A 21,175-nucleotide genomic window follows, 5' to 3' on the forward strand; every position below is an offset into this window, starting at 1 on the left:
TATTGCGCATAACAACTACCATACAGTTTTAGAAGGCACACTAAGATACCTTCATAACCTACGTAGAAACTGTCGGAATACACTTTATTAAGCGTAACGAAATAGATTATAATTAATTACATGGTGCCTGCAACTGGCTGATCTAATTCTAACCAATCAGCAGAAAAGAGGTCGCTCATGTGGAGCAATTTACTAAAATCTGGTACGAATTCCTGATGCGCGAAATCATTACTAATATTACCGACGTACTAACAAACTTCAGGGAATTATATTGCAATGAAAATACGCCAGAAAATATTTACAATATAGTTAGAATACTCACAATTCATAGAATCAGTAAAATAGTTAATGTTTTTGGTAATAATTGGGGAAAAATTTGGTTATTTCCCGAACACACCAGCTTTTCTTTTGTTTTCTGGTTCTGAAGCCAATAAAATCCGTCCTAGGACATTTTTAGACCCATATTTGGAGGTCACAATGACTGCATACCTGTTTTATAACCACCCCGCGAACCATAAGTCTTAGATTAGATCACGGTGCACTAGGGTGTGATGGGGTAAGATAAGAACTATAAAGTAGGTCGGCAGGCGAGGCGGGATGACGTCATTTCCTTGGAGTTCATCGTTGCCTGTGCAAAATGGATTAGCACTTGCGGACCTAGCCATGAAAGTTAAATTAAAAGACACCTTATTGGATCGTTTACAATGGACATCGTAAATGTACTTTAGTTAACAACATAGGGAATATTGCTTAGTTCATTTAAGGACAAATAACAAAACCGACTCTTGAGGTTTTGCAGAGACAACTCAATACTAAATACTATTTTATTTTGTTTCTCAACAATTTTTTTTCCTACTAAAGGTACAGGGAATCTGTATAAAATAAATGTATATGACTTTCCTATTGCAAGGAACGTCTTTAAGGCGTCCCCCTTGTCTTTATTCGGATAAATGACTTGAGTCGGGTAACGAACAATTTCTCTCTAAATTACAACGCTTAATAAGATCGGGGGCTATTAAACGAAGTAGATTGCGAAGCTGGATAATTGAAGGATTCATCACAACTTAATGCAGTAAAACCCACTTTGGTAGAACGTACAATATTTCTTTTGTAAATATAACAGTTGTACCAACATAAACACTAATTTAACTGTACAACATATGGATACAGAATGCATTGTTGTAGAAAACGTGCGATCGACAGGAAATCAATAACGATGTATGAATGCGCGGATACAGGCGTGTTACCGCGAGGGCATGCCACACCGCCACGCCGCAGCTCCGATAGCCGTGCGAAATGCACGTGTGAACATACCCCATAGTGTATATAAACATACATACGTAAAGCATAACATTAGTAAACCGAGTCATATCGCATCCGAGATCAATTAGTCATAACTGAACCAAAACAAACATTGAGCCAGAATTGTACGGATGTTAGCAAAATAACAATAGTCCTGTCAGAACAACTACACATTTAAAATCACTATGACCAATATCAAGATTAATGTAAGACAGTACTATCAAATCTACAACCGAAATAATTGCTGCGTGAAGGTCTTCTCTTCGACCTACACGGTTATTTTACCTCGTGCTGCAAAACAGCTTCCCTTACAGTTAAAATTAAATAAAGACGTATCTAGAGGTCGTGTGTAATTACACAGGCAGGCAAAACATTCACTCAACATTAATTCGCCTATGTTATTGCCAGTAACAGGTTTTCACATTATACACATTAAAACACAGCCGGCGGTCGAACTTGTGTTTTTTGCAATAATTCCGTTATGCGCGACATTGACAGCACCGTATCGGCGCGACAAGTTGAATCATAAACCTAATGATATCATCGCCTACGACTGTGGACATAAACAAACTGTACAAAATTAGCACAGTCGTTTCATACACTTTTATAACCAAAATAAGAAAAAGCCAAGTAAACACAAACAAAATAACAAAAAGTGCTTTACATTGCTACTGCTACGTAACAAAAAGACTGGTGATATTGGATTGCGTTCCGGTTGCGCCACGCGGCGGCACGACGAATCGTGATATTGACGCGGGCGTGACGAGAACGCAAGCCGACAGACAGACAGCGTAACAAGCCGATCGTGAGCACAAAAATATGGTGCGGCAACGTAATGGTAAAGGTGCGTGATATAGTGGATGGTGCGTTTCCATTGGCCGCGCCCTAGTGACACCGCACGTGATGACGTGTGCGGCGTGCATGGGGCGCGGCGTGGCGAAGTCGTACCGAGCGTGAGTTGCGCACGGGCAGCGTGTGTCCGGCGTCGCCGTCCGCCTCCGCGCCCTCCCGCAGGAAGCCGCCCTCATCCGACGACGAGCCCGACGGCTCCTTCGCATCAACAACGTGCATCAAACAACAGTGCCACTTACAGCTCGGTGCCGCGGAGCGCCGCTACCATGCCGCGGACCGATCTCAGTACGAATGAAAAGTGAAACGCGCAACTACCGGCCGCCGTGGAAAATCGATGGTGTCCGACGTAAGGTCACCATCATCGCCGCACCTGAAGGTCTCACCGATCGATGTGCATCGAGTGCATACGTATGCATGTCCATCTCTAGTTCTCTAATGCCCGCAGCGCTCCATCTAATGAGTGGCGTGAGATGCGTTGCCATGACAACGATGTGCACGTTAAAATGCTACTCGCAAAGCTATGATTACTACACGGTGCAATGATCACCTGCCAATTGATGATGTACGGAAACATTTTCTACATTTTTTTTAACTGCCACGTGTCCAATACCAATCCTGCACTCGGTATCTTCCACGGGATGATAATAACCGGTAACACAATAAGCGTTTGACGCAATCTAAGTATTTTCTAAAGTCATTTTTGTTAGCACTAGTATAATTATGTATTTTTCGATATTGTGAAAAGCTATGAGATCCAGACAGGACATTCGGGTGTCACAGATGAGGTACAACTGTGGTGTCGATTGGCAACGTGCTTCCCGACACAAACAAACAGGGCCATCACTGCTTGGTACGCGGTTCAACCACCGCCTGACTCAATCGATACACTATGGCTTCCATTTAATTTTGACGCCAAACTAATGTACGCAAATTACAATCGTTATCACTAAATACATAGATAAGATACACTCTCTTACTAATAAGTGAATCGACCTTTATATGTACTCCAGTATCAGTTAGACGTCATACTTTGAATCTACACTACAATAAAATCGCATTCAACTCTTTGGACTCATGAATATTTTAAAAAAGAATGCCACGGGCAATACAAACTAATTTATAATAACATATACAATGTCTACTTTTACACTTATTCGAACATAGATTTTATCGTTCTTTTTAAATTATTAATTTGCAATCATTTATCGACAACTAGATTAGTATTTTAGTATACAGTACGTAGAGAAAATGTGAAGCAGTTCAACTTTGCGGACAAACGAATCACAACTGCAGACTTTCTAGAGTGCGACCTTTAGCGACGGCCCGCGGTCTGTGTGGTGCACCGCGAGAATTTATTGCATTTAATTTTCTAAGACTAAGCCGACAGGGATTGCGGCATATGAACACCAAGGTTACGCGGAATTAATTCGTACGTTATAGTTTGCACGAATTGTGTCGCAAAGATATTATGCAATGTAATTAACAGATTAGACCAGGAGTTTTTAAACTAGTCTACTACTCCACATCTTTAAGGCTTAATTTCTTTTCATATATTTACGTATCTCATTATTTTGTATACTGAAAAAAATGTATCTAACATACTGTATTTTCTTATAAATATAATTTTTGACCGACTTCCCAAAAGAAGGAGGTACTCAATTCGTCTGTATGTTTTTTTTGTTAATACATTTCCCTTGCACCAAATCTCTATAACGAGAAGCGAGTGTATCAAAGCGTGTTAACACGTAATGTGAGCGATGCGATTTTGGGATATGTTTGGCGGACGTTTATGCGGCGGCCGACGTGTTAATAACGGTACGAGGCAGGCGTACGTGTGCATGTCCGGACGTAAATTGGCAAATTGTCTTACTACAAGCAAGCAAGCGCGCGTCGTGTCCATTGACCCTGGTCGAAATAGACCAACGGCCGTTATCGCGAATGTCGGATTTCGCCAAGTTACCTACTAATTTTTGTTTTAATAATATTAGAAAACACATACACAAGATTTTAACCAAAAGACTTTTATACTAGTCAAACCTACGAGCACGAGTGAAAATTCATACATTATTGACTTTAGAAAATTATAACAAACATTTCCTTGATTGGGATTCGAACCCTAGTCGTGACTTAAATTGCAGTAAGTGTAGGTGAATTAATTAATGCACAATTCTAATTTTATAATGCTTAAACGGATAGCATCGTTATCTGCCCACGTGTAACATTAAAGTATGGCCGGCAGTGATGTACGAATTACTAATGAAATAAATTTTACTTATCCCTTGCCCGGGAATGCGGTACTAATTTTTTTAATCTAGATTTCACATTTTATCAAAATGTTACTTAAATAATTCTATTCCTTTTATCATTCTGTCTTTCTCCCGCGTTGTCTTCGTAGTAGTGTTAGGCGTACTCACCCTGGCCAGTTTGTTGGGCGCATTGGAGACAGGCTGTAGGTGCGGCGAGCGGCGCGTGCCGATCAGTTCGGGGTTTAGGGCAAGGATGGAGTCGATCTCCACCTCCTTGCCCTTGGTCTCCCCGCGCTCGAACCATTCCACCGTCACCGAGCGCGTCTCTGCGTTAACACCAGACACGATTGCCGAGTGGATGCGTCCTGAAATTATACAATATGTTTTTATGAAGGTGACACAATATGAAAGACGAATTAGAAACCTTAGCACTAACGTTAGGTACGATTATGCGAAGCCTATTTTCAGTGTTAATTGCGACAAAATAAGTGTTTTCTATCATCAGTAATCTACTAAAGAATCCTCTATAAGCAAATGGATTTGAAGGACACATAAGAAAGAGTAGTACCGACTTTCGGTTATAATATTAATAAAATTGTGAGTTTTAATTACATATTTCGTAAAACAAAGTTCTCTTTACTTATACAGATAAGAACAGTTGTATTTCTACAGCTGGTTAAGATACTATTTATTTAATAACAATATCTCATATCGTCGTTACAGTCTTTAATTCAACACATTACACATATTATTTATTCAATAAGTACATAACGTCAAATAATTCACTTCCATAATTTATATCAAGAGCCAATGAATGGTTACATTGTATAGTTAAATAGACGTTGTAATATTCGAATATAGAGGTCGTAACAGACATATCTTTGTGCTAGTTTACAATCTGATATTACATATTCACACGTCAAATGAAAATGCACAGTATTAGTAAATTAGGCCAAGGCATGATGGTCCCTGGTCATTACAATCTATCATACAAATCATACTAATATTATAAATGCGAAAGTTTAGATAGATGGATGGATGTTTGTTAGAGTTTCTAGTCTAAACCAATAAACGGATTTCGATGAACTTTGGAATAGATGTTAGAGGATTCTGAAATAACATACTGGCTACTCATTTTTGTTTTAATTCCACGCGGACGGAGTCGCCAGTCGAAAGCTAGACATAGATAAATTATTGAATTACGAATGTTCTAAAACGCATCAAAATTATTTCTGACAGAAGTGTCGAAACGCAATGTTTTAAATATCTTGCTCGATAACTACTCATTGTGTATCAAAAAGTTATCAAATAGCTGGAAAATTTCTCCCGTTTGACTTCATTATTATTGCACTTAGCAACACACCAAACATAAACCATGTCTAGTCTGGGTCACGTAAATTTAATTCAGTAACAAGCGGAGTTTGCTACGCCACAAAGTGTTGTTGCGGGCTCGGGCTAACAAGACACCCCGCAGCACGCCGGCTGTCACGTGCTCCAATTTGCATACTAGAATGCTTTATGCAAAAGGACAATGAGGACGCCTTATCCCTTCGCTGTAATTATAAACCTCGTCTAGACATATAAGACATTAAATTCAATTAGTCATTGTATAATAGACTTATTTTAAAGAAGATAGTATAGCTTAATTAATATGTCTCGCGTAAATAACATTAATTTTAATAAAGAAGACGCAAGTATTTAAATATGTTATATTCGATGATCAAAACTTTCTTAATCCAAATTAAAATATACCTTACTTATATCTGAACAGAATCGAAAGGTATCAAATTTTCTATCAAATAAATCCATATCATCTTGTTATAAAATAAAATTTTAGTAAAAAGGGTCGGTTTCCCTCCAAGTACGACTAGTTCAGTGTGAAATGTAAAGGCGGCCATTAGTGATCAAACAGGCAAACATTTCTGTAAAAGGCACTCAAAGGGTTTGCGCCGCGAGCCCTGTTTTCCTGTTTAGCTTTCCTTTTTCGCTTTGACAGCAACTGCTGTAAGAGCACTCCACATCTGTGCCTATGACACAAAATACAAACCTTTTTAAAGCAAAGGGTAGGTAGGGTTGACATTAAACAACATTGCACTATTAGTATTGTTTGAATGATTGTTGTATTTATAAAAAATATTTTTATAATAAATACTATCCCTAAAAATACACACTTCATTACACAAGGTCACTGACCTTCAACAACCGAACTATTGCCGGTTTTGTCTACCCGTTTATAACGAGGGGAGGCATAGCGGGTATCATGGCGTAGACACGACTCCTATTAACAGGTCAACAGATCTACAACGTGTAAACAATCCCGCCGCAACGACCGTGTATTGTAAACAACTTTGTCTGGCAAATGTTTACTAATCCGAAAGATACATGGGTGCGATCTTAATCATAGCGTAGCTGATTACGAAAAAAAACATAAAAAAGTTGCAAAGATCACACCTTTTTGTGCCTACACAAAAACCGTAACGGTTTGAGTTAGAGTTCACTTTTACTACAGTGTTAAATTTTAACTAGATTTTCCTTCCTGTGTTAATCTAAAAACCTGTTCGTATACTCATAACACAGCATAATACATGTACAATTTGTCAAATAGGCATCAATTCGAACGAGTCATGTCCTCATTTTGAAGGCGCACAACAAAAACCTAATCCGTACAATAGATTTTAGCGACAGACAAAAAAAAAACACCAAAACCGTGTAGACGTTAGGCGACTTATTGATCAAACAACGATACAGCCATGGTTACGTCTGAAGGCGACGAAAGTGGAACGAAGTGATCGAATGTAGTAAGCAAAAACGCCGTTATCTGTGACGACGACTTCGACGGGTTGAAACGTTCACAGTTAAAGATGAAAGTGCTTGAGATGTAGACAGGTTACTTACTAATAAAAATCGCCTAAAGTCTAAAAGATCGGTGGATTAAATGGAACAGAGTTTTGAATAAAGGAGAATACAAGGAGGTTCGCAAGGAATTAAAACCCTCACACATCAACAACTACATAAGAATCATCTTTAATCCATCATACAAAATTTGCAACTAATTGTTGAAAATGTTAAAAAACTTCATAATTGCATTGAAAGATGTCCCAAGATTCCGCGAATCCTCCAACAAAAACTAATCCACAAGGATTCCCAAGAGGGAATGTCGTCTTTAACTAGCGTTAATTACTGGAACCGCTACACCGATCTAAATACCCTGAGATTCTAGGAAATATAGCTTAGAATAACCAAGTAAATGAGTCTACCAATATTTTTTTCGCAATCGTGACCCAGTCGTCACACTCATTGACTTCAAGATCGGAATTTGAATTCTAAACCAAAACAAATGATTACGCAACATACAAAACTTTGCGTTCAAATTAGCAATCATGGAATTTTACTCAAAAATCAAAGAATGTCTTTTTTTGCAAAAGACCTCAAGCATCCTTTCAAATATCAAGTATCTAATTCTATAGCTTTTACATAAAACCGCAAAATGTAATGAAATCGTCGGAATAGAAATTAATCAATCAATAGAAAGTTTGCCGAGAAACGATACTAACAATACAATACATTCAACTATATATTTAAAGTAATATTTAAGAAAAGGCTTTAAATAAAGCGAAAGTATCGCGACAAAAAGATTAACATCTAAAAAACTAACAAAGGAGACAAAAAACAAATAATGAAACATCAGTATGTAACAAAAAATATAGAATTAAAGAAAAAGCAGACTCCATTTATAAAGCCGGCTGCATACGCTCAATTTTATCTGCGCAATCCGATCGTTCAGATAAATATAACAAAACTGTTAACTGTTCAGCTTAATTCAGCAGATGTGCAGCAGATTTATCTGAACGATCCGAATGTTGAGACAAAACTGAGTGTGTATCGGGCTTTAATCTCGCAGTTGGATGGTCAACTAACTACTACATTTTATCAATTGAAATATGGCATATAAGTTCATTGATGGAAACGCATGTTACAAGAAGAACGTTAGTTATGAATGTGGAAGGGTTCATCGGTAGAGGTAGACTTAGAAAGATGGATAGATTGCGTAATAGGTGACATGATCAAAAAGGGTGTGATGATGTTGACTGAGATGACGTATGATAAGAGTTATGTGGAAGACAAAAACCTGCTGCGCCAACCCTACGGGAGTAGGATAAAGAGAAAGATGACGATGATTATTAATTAGAAGATCAGATCCTGTATTCCAATTATGTAATTCTTAAAACTATAATACTAAATCTGTGTGCAAACTTACAACTAGAATTTTCGAACTACAAGCACATCATTAGTGATAATAGTACACGTGTAATTCAATACAGTTGAGCGAACGTCAGTTAAGAGCCGTTTAATTATTTTGTTAATGAGGTGTCGACTCTCAGTAACGTGAGCTCACGAACAGTTTACTCTATTGTTAGTGCTTGCATAGAAAGTTTAATGTTTCGTTTTATACAATTACACTTTTCCTACCTACATTTTTTTAATAAGTTACTTATATCGAGTATGTTACGTTTATCCTAGCAACCTAGTCCAGGATTTAATGGAAATCCCTAACCACGACTTCTAATAAAACATTCTACTTAAGATGTATATGAAATTACTTGCAGTTCCCTCTTAGCTTGTATAGAAAATGTATTTCAAATATCATGTCCGAAAGGAACCGAACTGAGCTGTTAAAACTATTGTATACAGAGAAAAGCAAACAATCATAAACATCCAGTTCCTGAAGATCTTCAGAGCAGCATATCCGTGTACAGCTGAGATGGCATTTAAAAGTTCAAACTATATCAGTCGGAGAATTCGGCCGACCGATGTCATTGACCTGCTAACGCGTCGCATAGAGCTAATTATAATTGGACAGTTCCTTGGCGCGCGTCGCCAACTGCCTCCTAAAAATTTAGAAAATGTCTATTATCTATATCTCTTTATAAAGCCTTCTGCAATACAGATCTACTTTAATCTTCAAATAATTTTACCCAGTAGAATTAAATAGATACAGTTAACAAATTCTAATAATCAAAGAGCCTGTATCTACCTGATTATATAGTGTTAGGAAAAGACAAGCGGAAAGAAAAACGCACAACGAAAATGGTCTTATTATAGAGTAAATAGATTTGATCTGGTAGTAAAAGTAAAAGAAAGGCGCGTTGAGTTCCCACGGTCAAGTTGCCGACGCCAGCGCCGCCTGGTGTACACTTAACTTAATAACATGGTAGGGAGACGTCAGGTAATGGGCTATTTATTACATGCGATATCTTATTGTTCTTCGCTTTTCTTACTTATGAAAATTAAGCTATGAAAGTTAATTGCCGCTCTCAAGATTAAATGACCACTTAGGTATCAATTAATGACTTTACGTGCAATAAACTGATTAAATAAAACGTCTTGTTAACCAACGCACATTTGTATCATCTAATAGATGTAATGAACATGTAGTTTGATAATGAACCAAAATACATTTTTTATCTACAGCAATAGGGTGTAGGAAAAAACACAATAAATCATAACGTTTGGCAGTGGGATTGGAGTAAATAAATCGATGCACGACTATTTCACATAAAGTCTTGCACATTAATGTGGCATGAGTCAGGAATCCGGTTGGAACCGGCTAGACACGCGGCGCCTGCGTCCGCGGTACAAACGCAACCGATACAGGTCGAGCGAAAAGTTTTAGCGGGAGCGATTGACTAAGATATAAAAACAAATTATAAATTATGTAAACATTATAAGAGCCGAGATGTTATTACTACCTAGGTGCATTTTAGATAATCTAAGGTTTAAACAACAGTACAAATCTTTCTCTGTGTAAGAATTTTTAAAGTTACATATTTACTCCTACTTTTCAAACAAGGATTATATTGTGATTAATGTGCTAAAATATTTTTGATGACATAAATCCGCTTGGCGCGTGGCATCCACTTTTCCGTCAGCTTATTGTGACTGCCACTCATGGCGCATACGAATCGATATCTCACTGTTGTCTTACGTAATACTCCAATACAAATTGCACGGCACATTTAAAAAAAAACACAAAGAAAACGTAGAGAAATCTCGCTCCTTTTCACTATTAACTCATTTTCCTTGATTTTTTTTTCCTTTTGATTATCCATCCAGACTTATGAATAAAAATCTATTTACCACATAATTTTTTGCATCTTGCAATAGCAATTTAGGCAATCAAATCCGTTTAGTGATTTAATTTTATCTATACAATGTATTTAATTTTATCGCATCTTATTTGCATACGTTACATTAACCTCATAACCTAGAAAAACGAAAGTAAAAATGTAGTTTTACACCAACATACATATGTTAAGTAGAAGATAAGATACTCAACAAGTTTACGAAAAAAAAATCTACAATTTGAATGTAAAAAAAAATATTATTCTATTAAAAGGTGTGCGTTGACTAAACTGTCGCACAACTTTTCAGTCGCACTTTGATTCCTATGAGCGCGCATTACTCGATTTTTAGTTGTGCAGTGCAGTTGAATTGGCTGCCGAAACAATCGACAATCGCACAATAGTTGGGCGATAGTTTAGTCAAACGTGTGCACCCATTCTAAGCAAAATCTTACGTGGTATTTATAATTATGCAACGGGACAGATATTTTACTGCGTCTGACCGATTGCAAAATAATAATTTAACCTTGAATTGGTAATACCGTACGTGCCTCGTATCTTTTATTAGATCGAAATATTGCGGTTACATTTAAAGTAATAAAATCAATAATTTCTATAAGATACGATAAGAAAAAGCTTTACGTCATAAATCTCACATAATAAAGCATTCTCGAAGGCTAGACTGTCACTTGGTTAAGTTGCTATGCACTTTACTTTGCACAAGCTTCCCGACTCGCCTTTGTGTTCTCAATAAGGACGTAGGCGACCAAGTTAACAACGCCTTATTGTGAGGCCTGGGGTCAGCAGTTTCGAGCATTTATAGATAAGATAGACTTTACAAGGAAACACTATTATCCACAAAAGGGCTCAGTATAATGGCGAGATAATTAAATTGAATATCAGGACACGCAAATGGTCAATGGCACTTTTAATAGGGCATATTACTATCGGCCAAAACCCTGCCAGTATTGTGCAACGTTTCCATAATGCCAACCTAGAAGGTTTAGAAATGACCGACTGCTCTTAGCCCTATGGTACGTGTGCTAACAAAGAGGCTATTGTAGGAGTGCGAAGGCGATGACATCAGTAGACGGAACTGCTGTCGCCCACGCCCCGCCTACTGCACCACAGCCTTACTTAACTCTCCACTGAGACAGAGGGCTACATGTTTGAGACACGCGATTTCTATTTCTCATAACTTCTTACTTACATGGAATTCGAAATGTTTTAACAGACTCCAAAAAGGAGGAGGTACTCAATTTATTTGTATATTTTCCAACCTATGGATCGCGAAGCTCGAGAGTTTCCGTACTCTAAACAAGATTAACATCAAGCAACAATGTAATAAGGTTCACTTTATGTCATATAACAGAACGCCTTTAAAATCCAAAACAACATAAATCGCATCGGTCAAAACAAATGCGTATTATAAATGTTACCGCTACCGCTTAAACACAATAACCTCTGTGTAATAGCTTGAGGTGATATATCACAACAAAACACGAGTATTTCTGAAGCGCGTGGATTTAGTTCTGTCTATGGACAGGCGCTAGGCCAGTCCGCGCATGTGGGTTGGAAGTGTGCAGAAACAAACTGTTTAAACATCGAGACTGCTTATAGAAATACTTGTAAGGAGTATTTAACAAATCACTTAGTGGTGGTATGGAGATTTTAAATATATGGTTAATGGCAAATTAAGTCTTAAAGGTTTTCCAGACTGTTCGATTATTCCTGTTATGTTACTGTGATACCTTTGATATAAAATACAATCCATAGACACGAGATGTCGAAAGGTCGAGAGATTTTCTTTGAATTGTATCCAATCGGGAATTCTTTCTTTAGCATGGGTTTACAGAATTATATGGAGTAAAGACATAATACACGCAACGCAGAAACTTACCTTTAAGCTAACAACTACATTATCGATTTATACTATATAAATGGAGAACGTTAAACATTCCTCAAATAAAAGGCATCTCAACATTGTGTGGTAGTTATTTATTATCAAATAAATTGAGTTAACGAGACGCTAGGTGATTCACGTAGTGCGACCGAGTAACTCGATAATTGGCGACGAATCGCGACGATCCATCTTCGATAACAAAGTCGATGAACTCAATTTTCTTGTCCTCAAAGGAAACATGATAGCGGATATCCACGATTATGTTATTAGAATTACAAGTGACGTAAACAACGACCATTATTAAGTCTTATCTTTTCAAAACTTTAGATCGAAGAATTTAAATGAGTTCTGGCTTGATCGTAAACTGTAGGCTAGCTACAGACAACTTTTGCCGCCAATTTCCTAGTGTAAAAGCTAAATCAATTTATAACTCTTGACATTCAATTAAGGAACCGCGTTCGAGTTTCCTAATACGGTTACAACGTTACAACTTTTTTCAATTACATATCGCGTGCTAACAGTTTCTATAACAAATTAAGTGTTACGAATGCTTACATTTTGTTACTTACGCACTTTAATAAAGTAATTAAATACAAAAATGTCAAACTTAGAATAACGCAATCAACAATTAAACTTTGTTTTGATTAAAGTACTTTTAAATAGGATAAATCAATTTTAATTTAGCTTGTGTAACCACTACTTAAAACACTTGTACAAAACATCTATCTACATTTTTGTACAAGTATTTCGACATTCACTTGCAATAACAAAATAATTATTTATGTTATTTACTCAGTGGTTGAATTGTAGAATCTTTACTCTACTCGGTTTACTAGCTTTATTATTAACAATTTTAGCAAATTTACCTAGCGACACCTAAAGATACATAGAGGTTATTGTTGGTGACACATTATAAATTATAAATAACCACATTTCAAGTAATCCGCACCAAAACAACGATTTACGTCAACCGTCCGAGTCACAGTATTGGAATTTACGTGAAGTAAAATCATCATTCTTTATCTTCCAAATACATTTCTTTTCAACTTCACCTTTAATAAAATTGAAAACATATTGATGTAACATAAAAGTACGTAAGTAAATTGAAGAATACTTCGAGCTATTCTCTATACCGAATAGTTACAAAAATGATTTCATAATTCCTACATTCCGATATCATGCGATCAACTATATTCTGATTGTATAGATTTGTTATGTGCAATAAAACAATAAGGTGATGCCACTTTTGACACATACTAGAGGCATTTTAAAGAAAAAATAATCACATCAAACCTTATCAATTGCAATCCTCATGAATCACAGTGCATTTTAGTAAAAACTTTACAAGTTCAGTTGAGTACAAATTATATTGTTGCAAAAAGCGATTGTTAAACAAGATTGTTTACACGGGCAATAAAGCGTGCTTTTTAACACTTTCAGTGCCAACGTCTAGCCTTAGCAGTTTATTTTCATTCAATCGTAGCATCGAACGTGTTAAAACTAGCATCCGTCCCTTCTATAATCAATACTGAATCTTGTCATTACACAAGTTGCTTGTTAATTATTTGTTAGTTACACAGTTATGCTCCCACGCGTCGCTCGATGACATCACACGTAAAACCGAAAGTCGACGCATGACTATTTGTGATCGAAACTTTGTCATAATACAAACATAGTGCGCATTAGTTGAACATATATGGTATAATGTTGTAAACCTCGTAATTAAAAGAAACGGCGACAACAAATCCTTTATCTATACTATTATAATAAAGCGTAAACACACAAATCATTGTGGCCTAAGATGTCAGCAATTATAGCATATTTTTGAATAATTATTTTTGTAATACAATGCCCTACACTTACGTCACGCTTTAGGCTATATATTTTCACGCCATTAAACTTAGGGGTTAATATTTTGGATAAAAACCCTAATGTGGGAAAGAGACCATAAGTTGCTGCCAATACCAAGAAAGCAAAATTGCCATAGTAAGGTAATTGCTATTTTGACATTTGCAATTGATTATTTGACACATGTAAACAATGAAGTAACATTTTATAAGTTTATGCGGATAAAGTCGCAGGGGCACAGCTAATATACGAATATATATGAAAATTTGCTCTAGCCCACAACTTCGACAGGGTGGGATTAAACTAAGATAGTAGCCTATTCCAGTCTGTCTATACATGTTTTTTCATCCAGATCTGTTAAGTTATTGTGGGGTTACGTTGTAACAAAGATCCATACATAGAACTTAGCAATGAGATAGTAAGATTGACGTTTTATGAAGTCCGGATTATGTAGGCGGCCGTGAAGCGGTCTACCTAATGTTAAGTGATTACCATTACAAATATCCGGAATAATGTGCAGCTACAAGCGTCCTTTTTATCGACTTTTAAAACATAGTATTTACATAGACCTTGAAGAAGTAGAAAACATCACGATAAAGTGAAAATAACATTACTTGGCTGCGAAATAGTCGTCAATAAATATGGAGTAAACAAATTTGGCAAATATCTACAAGATAAAAATGAAGTATTAGTACTTATGATCAAATAAATTTATTCAAACTAGCCTAAGATAGAAAATACTAAAGTATATTTTCGCACTCTTACATGTAACCGCAAAATTATCATTTACTAGCTTTCAACCGCGACTTCGCCCGTGTGAAATTAAAACAATAAAAACAGCCTATGTTACTAACTGATAACGTAACTATTTAATTGTGTAAAAATTTTTGAAATCAGGACAGTTATTTTTGAATTATACATACAAAAATACAAATCATTTCTTTACAACATTAGTATAGATTGCGTAGATAAAAATTATTCATTTGGTACATGTAAAATATATTTGCGTCAACACATCGAGTTCTTATCAACATAGAATAAAATAATCGCCGTCGACTTATGAATCAGATCTATACAACTAAACAGGAAACATTACATATGGTTATTTGAACTGGTTTATTGCAGACTATCTTTGAGTAACCACACATTTATTTATAAATAATATTATAAATGCGAAAGTTTAGATGGAGTTTGTAGCCTAAACGGCTGAACGGATCTCGGTGAAATTTGGCATAGACGTAAAGGATTGTCTGGAAAAACACAATAGGCTAATCACTTTAGTTTTTTTTAATCTCACAGGGACGGGGTCGCGGGCGAAAGCTAGTTATCTAAATAAAAATAAACATTTACTTACAATGTTCTAAAATGAAGTTTTAGAACACAAAAAGGTTCTTATTTACTATTAATTGTATTTATGACTTGTGTATTTTTTAATGAAAATGTATGCGATGAATTTGTTTATTTTTATTATAAGTAGAAAAATAAGTCTAAGATTAAAATCATAAGATAAACTATAGCTTGAATTTTTTGAGTCAACACACATCTCGGCTTAAGTAAACAGTCATACAGTGCATCACGTTATGACGTGCTCTAATTTATTGCAAAGGAAACGATGCAATCTGCAAGGCCACATACAAACAAATTGATCATATTCTTGACATAGTTCTAATAGATAATATAACCGGTTACTTTTCAGAATTTTTATAACCCACCGTCCTCGAACCCGTCTACCATAGTAGGTTCTTAATATACTATTTCTATGTAATTCTTTTTGTACGACATTAAAATATATAAGCCCACGCACTTCTTGCCGCTACACTGATGCAATGAAATGAGGTAGCAATACATTAGAGGTGTCGCTTGCGTTAATACCGCGATCTAAACCGGTCAATCTGGTACCAGTGACGTCACATGTATGTAGGCGACGGTTTCCTAGCCTACAGTTGCAACTAGATGCAAATAATCTATAAAATGTTTTCGATCGTACTGCGATATAACTGAACTCTTCTCATAATTTTGTTCAACCAAAAATATTCGTACAAACGGATCCTTAGATCAAAGTAGTTTTATAATTATTTATTGATCAACTATCTTACTAAATAATATAAATGCGAAAATTTAGATGGATTGATGATGATGACTGATGGATCTTTCTTAGAGTTTGTCGCCTAAACGGCTGAACGGATCTCAATGAAATTAATCATAGATGTATAACAGTCTGAAAGAACACAAATGCTACATGCATTTGTTTTTTTAATTCCTCGCGAACAAAATCGCGGGGGAAAGCTAGCAAATATTTTTGGTTGCCAATAAGCGCTATTTGTTTTCCAATTTCAAATCATCAAAGAAATAGCGGGTGGAGGCGCGACGCACGAGGGAACCCGCTCTCCGATGACTCACGTACCGAGTTCGCCATTCGCAACGACTGCTCGTATTCTGCATTGCATGATTATGATCTTTATTAAGTCCCCTACGTTTTTTATTCTTCAAATAACTTTTATATCAATATTACATTATTATATTACGAACAGCATCACTCGGCTTCATAATTTGAGCAGTAAAGAAGTATCAGTGTTGGTTTTTCATACTAAATTTACACTAAGACCTATCATAAGGTAAAAGACAAAAGATACACGAATGCTTGTGACAACAAATTGCATGACACACAAAAGTTATCCGAACACAAAGGAGAAAGTTCATCGCTAACTGAGTGACGTTATCAAGGACGGCCTCCGACTTGAACATGTTCTGACATGACATGTTAGATGTCTTCACATTCATGATCCAGTACTGTCTTTATAATGAGATATTATTAGAATAGAACGCATAATAACTAAAAGATGGGACCGAGCCGTATATTGCTACTAGGGGCGGCGAATCACGAAACAACAGACAAAAAAATTCAATTAAAAAGCGTATTGAAGAAAAATATATTTTAATAAGGAAATGGCGTTCAGTTCTTATATGTTGTGATGGCTAAAAATAAGAAGCACGAGATATTAACCAATTAATACAATTAAATGATTGCAAATTACTCGAGCAATGAAAGTAGACGAGAGTTTGTGAGTGGGCGACGCGAAGTCTTTCTCCGGAACGGGACGACAACGCGACGATAGCCGCCGAGCGCTTTGTTACGCTACCAGGCAACTGACATCACAAGTTATTCAACAACTTGCTGCAAACATTATCTTCACTACAAATAGAGATAATAAAATAAACAATAGGCTACTCATTCCAGAGACAAGATACCTTTATACTATCATAGCTAACTTTTTATTGGACTTTCATAAGTATTATAGTCTAAAATCTTTCACCCTGGAGATGAAAATCTTATACTATCAGAATAACGTAGTCATAAATATAAGCAACATCAGACATTGCAGCTTATCTAAACATTGGATAATTTTATCCGAATGCAGATAGAATAACAGAAGGTTGAAAGATAACCTTAGATAAAATTATTGTAGCAAAAACGTGCATTAACTTTATAGACAGTATTTTTTAATAAAAACACCAATGTTTTTGATGCAGCAGGAGATTTTTAAGAACCAGTTATCGTATGCATTTCATTACTTCTGCACATTGTAAACTCGATTCAGAAACGTCTAAAGAAAACAATGATCGTAACCTTTTTACTACACTAAACTTATATTTGCACAAGTTTTATCCCACTGATTTTTTTATATCACCAAGTGGCATTTGAATCCCGTTCTTTCTCCAAGAGGTATCCTAAGAGACTTATTGATTTTATTAACTAGTTATCCAAACAACAGACGAAATCTGTTTTCATCTTCAACACAGGTTATACAGCAGTCTACTTTGGACGAGCCTTAGTAGTTCATTGAAGTACTGAAGTGGACAACACTTGACCCAATACCGTCTTCACAAAGAACCGCACATTAGGAGCACGTTGTAAAATGGCACTATTCATGCCAGGCTATAAGCAATATGAAGTGTTACTACATCTATGTTATCATTAGTGTTTTTAAAAAATAAATAAAGAAAAAGAAGAGACTCAAACTTTAAATAAGACGAAAATTAAAGCCTTTGAGACAAAACTTAGATTGACTTAACAGCTTATAATGACCAATCGATTTTTTTGCGAGATTGTGACATCGTGTTAAAAAAAAAAATTATCCTAGAATTTTAATGGTAGATGAAGTCGATCGCGGCGTTTTGCGTCAGCTGGTTGTGCAGGAAGACATCAATAAAGTCGCGCGCGTGCCAATAAATATACAAGGTTATGGGGCTGCCGCGTCACAAGGGATCGATGGCAATAGTGAATGTCGTGAACAAAACTTTGAACTACATTTTCTATAGGTTTTCGAAATTTATTGTACGATTGTCATCAGGACACCTTTGGCTTTTAGATATGTATGGATAAGTTTTGATTCTACTATTAATAAACTGCCTTTAATCAAATAAAATAGAAGATTTCATATATAAAAACAAAAGTCTATTCCGCGATAACTCATCGTCAAAATAATAATAGAAGTAAGATATGTTGCAAAACTATCGATAATTATTACAACAGTCTTTTTGCCGCTTTTGGAAAATTTATAACTGAACGTTGGTGGTTCTCAACGAGCATGTCCGTAGATGGATCGCGCAAGGCCGGGGCGCGTCCTCGCCGGACACAACCTGCCGCCGAACAAGTGCCGCGGGTTTTGACTGCTCGCAATACTAAATAACATCTCATTTGTATATTAAATACATCATTAAATGGTTCCCACAACTTGGTATTACTTTTGTACAAAGCTTAGTCTTACCAAAGTTTCAATCTCTTTCACATGTCATTAATCCAGAGTACAATCTTTTGGCAAAAAGAAAATAGTAATTTTCTTAACTTATACTGATGCATTTTAAGAATTGTTTTTAAAAATTAATTTTCCTTAAAAATGGTCAGATTAGAGAGTACTGATTAAGATTCCCTATAGTTCAGATTTTTGGTCAAAAGAATACCTTTTATCAAAAACACATTATATATTGAATATAAATCCTATATGTGTTACATTAACATCCCCTAACATCCTCAGCGCCAGACCCTAAGTGAATGACACAATGTACATGGACATAGATATACATTTCGGATTACTAGGGGCGCCAGATTAGACAGAGGCTGGATTACCACAGGTTCGCTGTATATGTATATTTTTTTAGCATTACTGCAGTAATTTTTTCATTAAAAATTTTTAGCTGGCCTTACTTTGATAATATTAATTTCTTTTAATCCCGGAGCCACATTTAAGTATGGTTACAACATTGTTATTCTAATGTTTGATCACTTCTGAGTTTGTTATGTTGGGATATACATGAGCATACTTAGATGTTTATAATGTCCTAAATTCAGCAACAAATTATTTTTTTAGAATCTATTGAAAAAATTGGCCAAATGTCACTATGTGACATTGATTATTGTTGAATAAATACCTTTTGTAAACTAAAAACCACAGTTGTTCAGTTATATTTAGGTTCTAGCTATTAATTACATTTTTTTCAATATACATAAGGAATACCATAAACATTCTATTGGCCTAAATTCTATCTTTTTGATTACTATAATCTGTTATAGCTATAAAACAATTTCCTATCATAAAATATTAATTGATTAATTATTTTAATAATAAAATCTAATAAATCAATTTTGAGAAAATAAAATTTGTTAGTACCTTATCAGGAAAAAAAACCAAAACTACAACAAACATACATAGTATCAATCAAGTGAAAAATATATTATTCTTATTAGGTTTATTTAACAAAACTTTTCCAATTAGATAAAACAAACTATTTGTAAGTTCTGCTGTTCTCTTATATTAAATTGACATTTGTATCTTTTCTTATACATAGGTTTATTCATTGAATTTTTAACAATTATAAGAACAAATTTGATGTTTTCTTATCATATGTTGTGTTAACTTATGGCTGCAGAACTAAGTTAACTAAAAATTTTACAATAGATGCCTTATCTTGTATAAAATCCCCCGATATTGATAAATAATTTATACATAATTTGGTTATTTATCTTTAATATGATCCCAGTTGGTTTATTCAGTTACCGACAACTGAAACACGATTCCGTTGATGTTACACAGAAATGCAAAAAATTAGTTATGCAGAAATATTGTGCAAGTGCAAAGCGATTGCAATAAATTCAAAATGTGATTGAACTCACCATCTGTTCTTTTTATGTTGATGTTAATTCCGGACTGGATATTTACTGTACCGTCATCCATTTTCGCACCGTTTTATGCACCACATACACTATATAACATTATATTATAATAAATTGTAGTCAAAATATGGTTTAACACAATCGAAAATTGCACATGAGAACCGGTGAAAATTACAAATAAATTTCTACACCCAGATTGACAGTTATATCGAGCTAGCTACACACTTCACAGTGGAACGTTTGAAATTTATTTCACTACCAGACAATAGTCAAATCAATTACACTCAATTTTAATACGGATTTCCAGCAATTGATTTGAAAATTGTTCCTATTAAATCTCAACTTAAGCAATAAAAAAAACTACAAACGTTTAAAATATTTCGGTTAAAGTACGAAAATCCAAAATTATCAGTCTGAACACCAATGCGTCGAAAAACACTGTATTGCCATATTACCGTTACATCACTTTCCCCTTTATGATTACGAGGTCGCGGTAATACCATTTTACCTCCTCAATTCCTCATAGAGAAGTTCTTAATTTCGAAATATATACAACTGGACTCTTATTAACAATCTTTCCATTTTTATTATGTTTCAAAAGTTTTAGTAATCTAATGAAACGTGATTAGTTATTATAACCTAACAGATATAATAATAAAAGCATTTAAATTCACTGATTTTGATTTTTGTGGAACAGTAGTATAAATTGGTATAAGTTTATAGTACTACG

The 21,175-nt window shown here is 35.3% G+C and overlaps 1 protein-coding gene across 4 annotated transcripts in view; it reads right to left on the reverse strand.

Annotated features, from left to right (window-relative positions):
• The window catches only part of LOC106099256 (kinesin-like protein KIF2A), a 40,679-nt gene extending 19,769 nt beyond the window's left edge, over positions 1 to 20,910 (reverse strand). Inside the window, exons 1-3 of one of the 4 annotated variants that reach the window (XM_013277729.1) lie at positions 20,814 to 20,910; positions 20,446 to 20,669; positions 4,569 to 4,765 (exon numbers count right to left, since the gene is read on the reverse strand). In XM_013277729.1, the coding sequence (XP_013133183.1) occupies positions 4,569 to 4,765; positions 20,446 to 20,506 (258 nt within the window). In that variant the 5' untranslated portion in view covers positions 20,507 to 20,669; positions 20,814 to 20,910. Of the gene's footprint in view, positions 1 to 2,250; positions 2,389 to 4,568; positions 4,766 to 20,445 lie in introns of those variants that run through there. The other 3 variants (XM_013277730.1, XM_013277732.1, XM_013277731.1) reach the window with 3 other exon arrangements.
• Positions 20,911 to 21,175: the final 265 nt, after the last annotated feature.

Source organism: Papilio polytes, unplaced genomic scaffold, assembly GCF_000836215.1.
Source record: "Papilio polytes unplaced genomic scaffold, Ppol_1.0 DF824135.1, whole genome shotgun sequence".
Taxonomy (NCBI): domain Eukaryota; kingdom Metazoa; phylum Arthropoda; class Insecta; order Lepidoptera; family Papilionidae; genus Papilio; species Papilio polytes.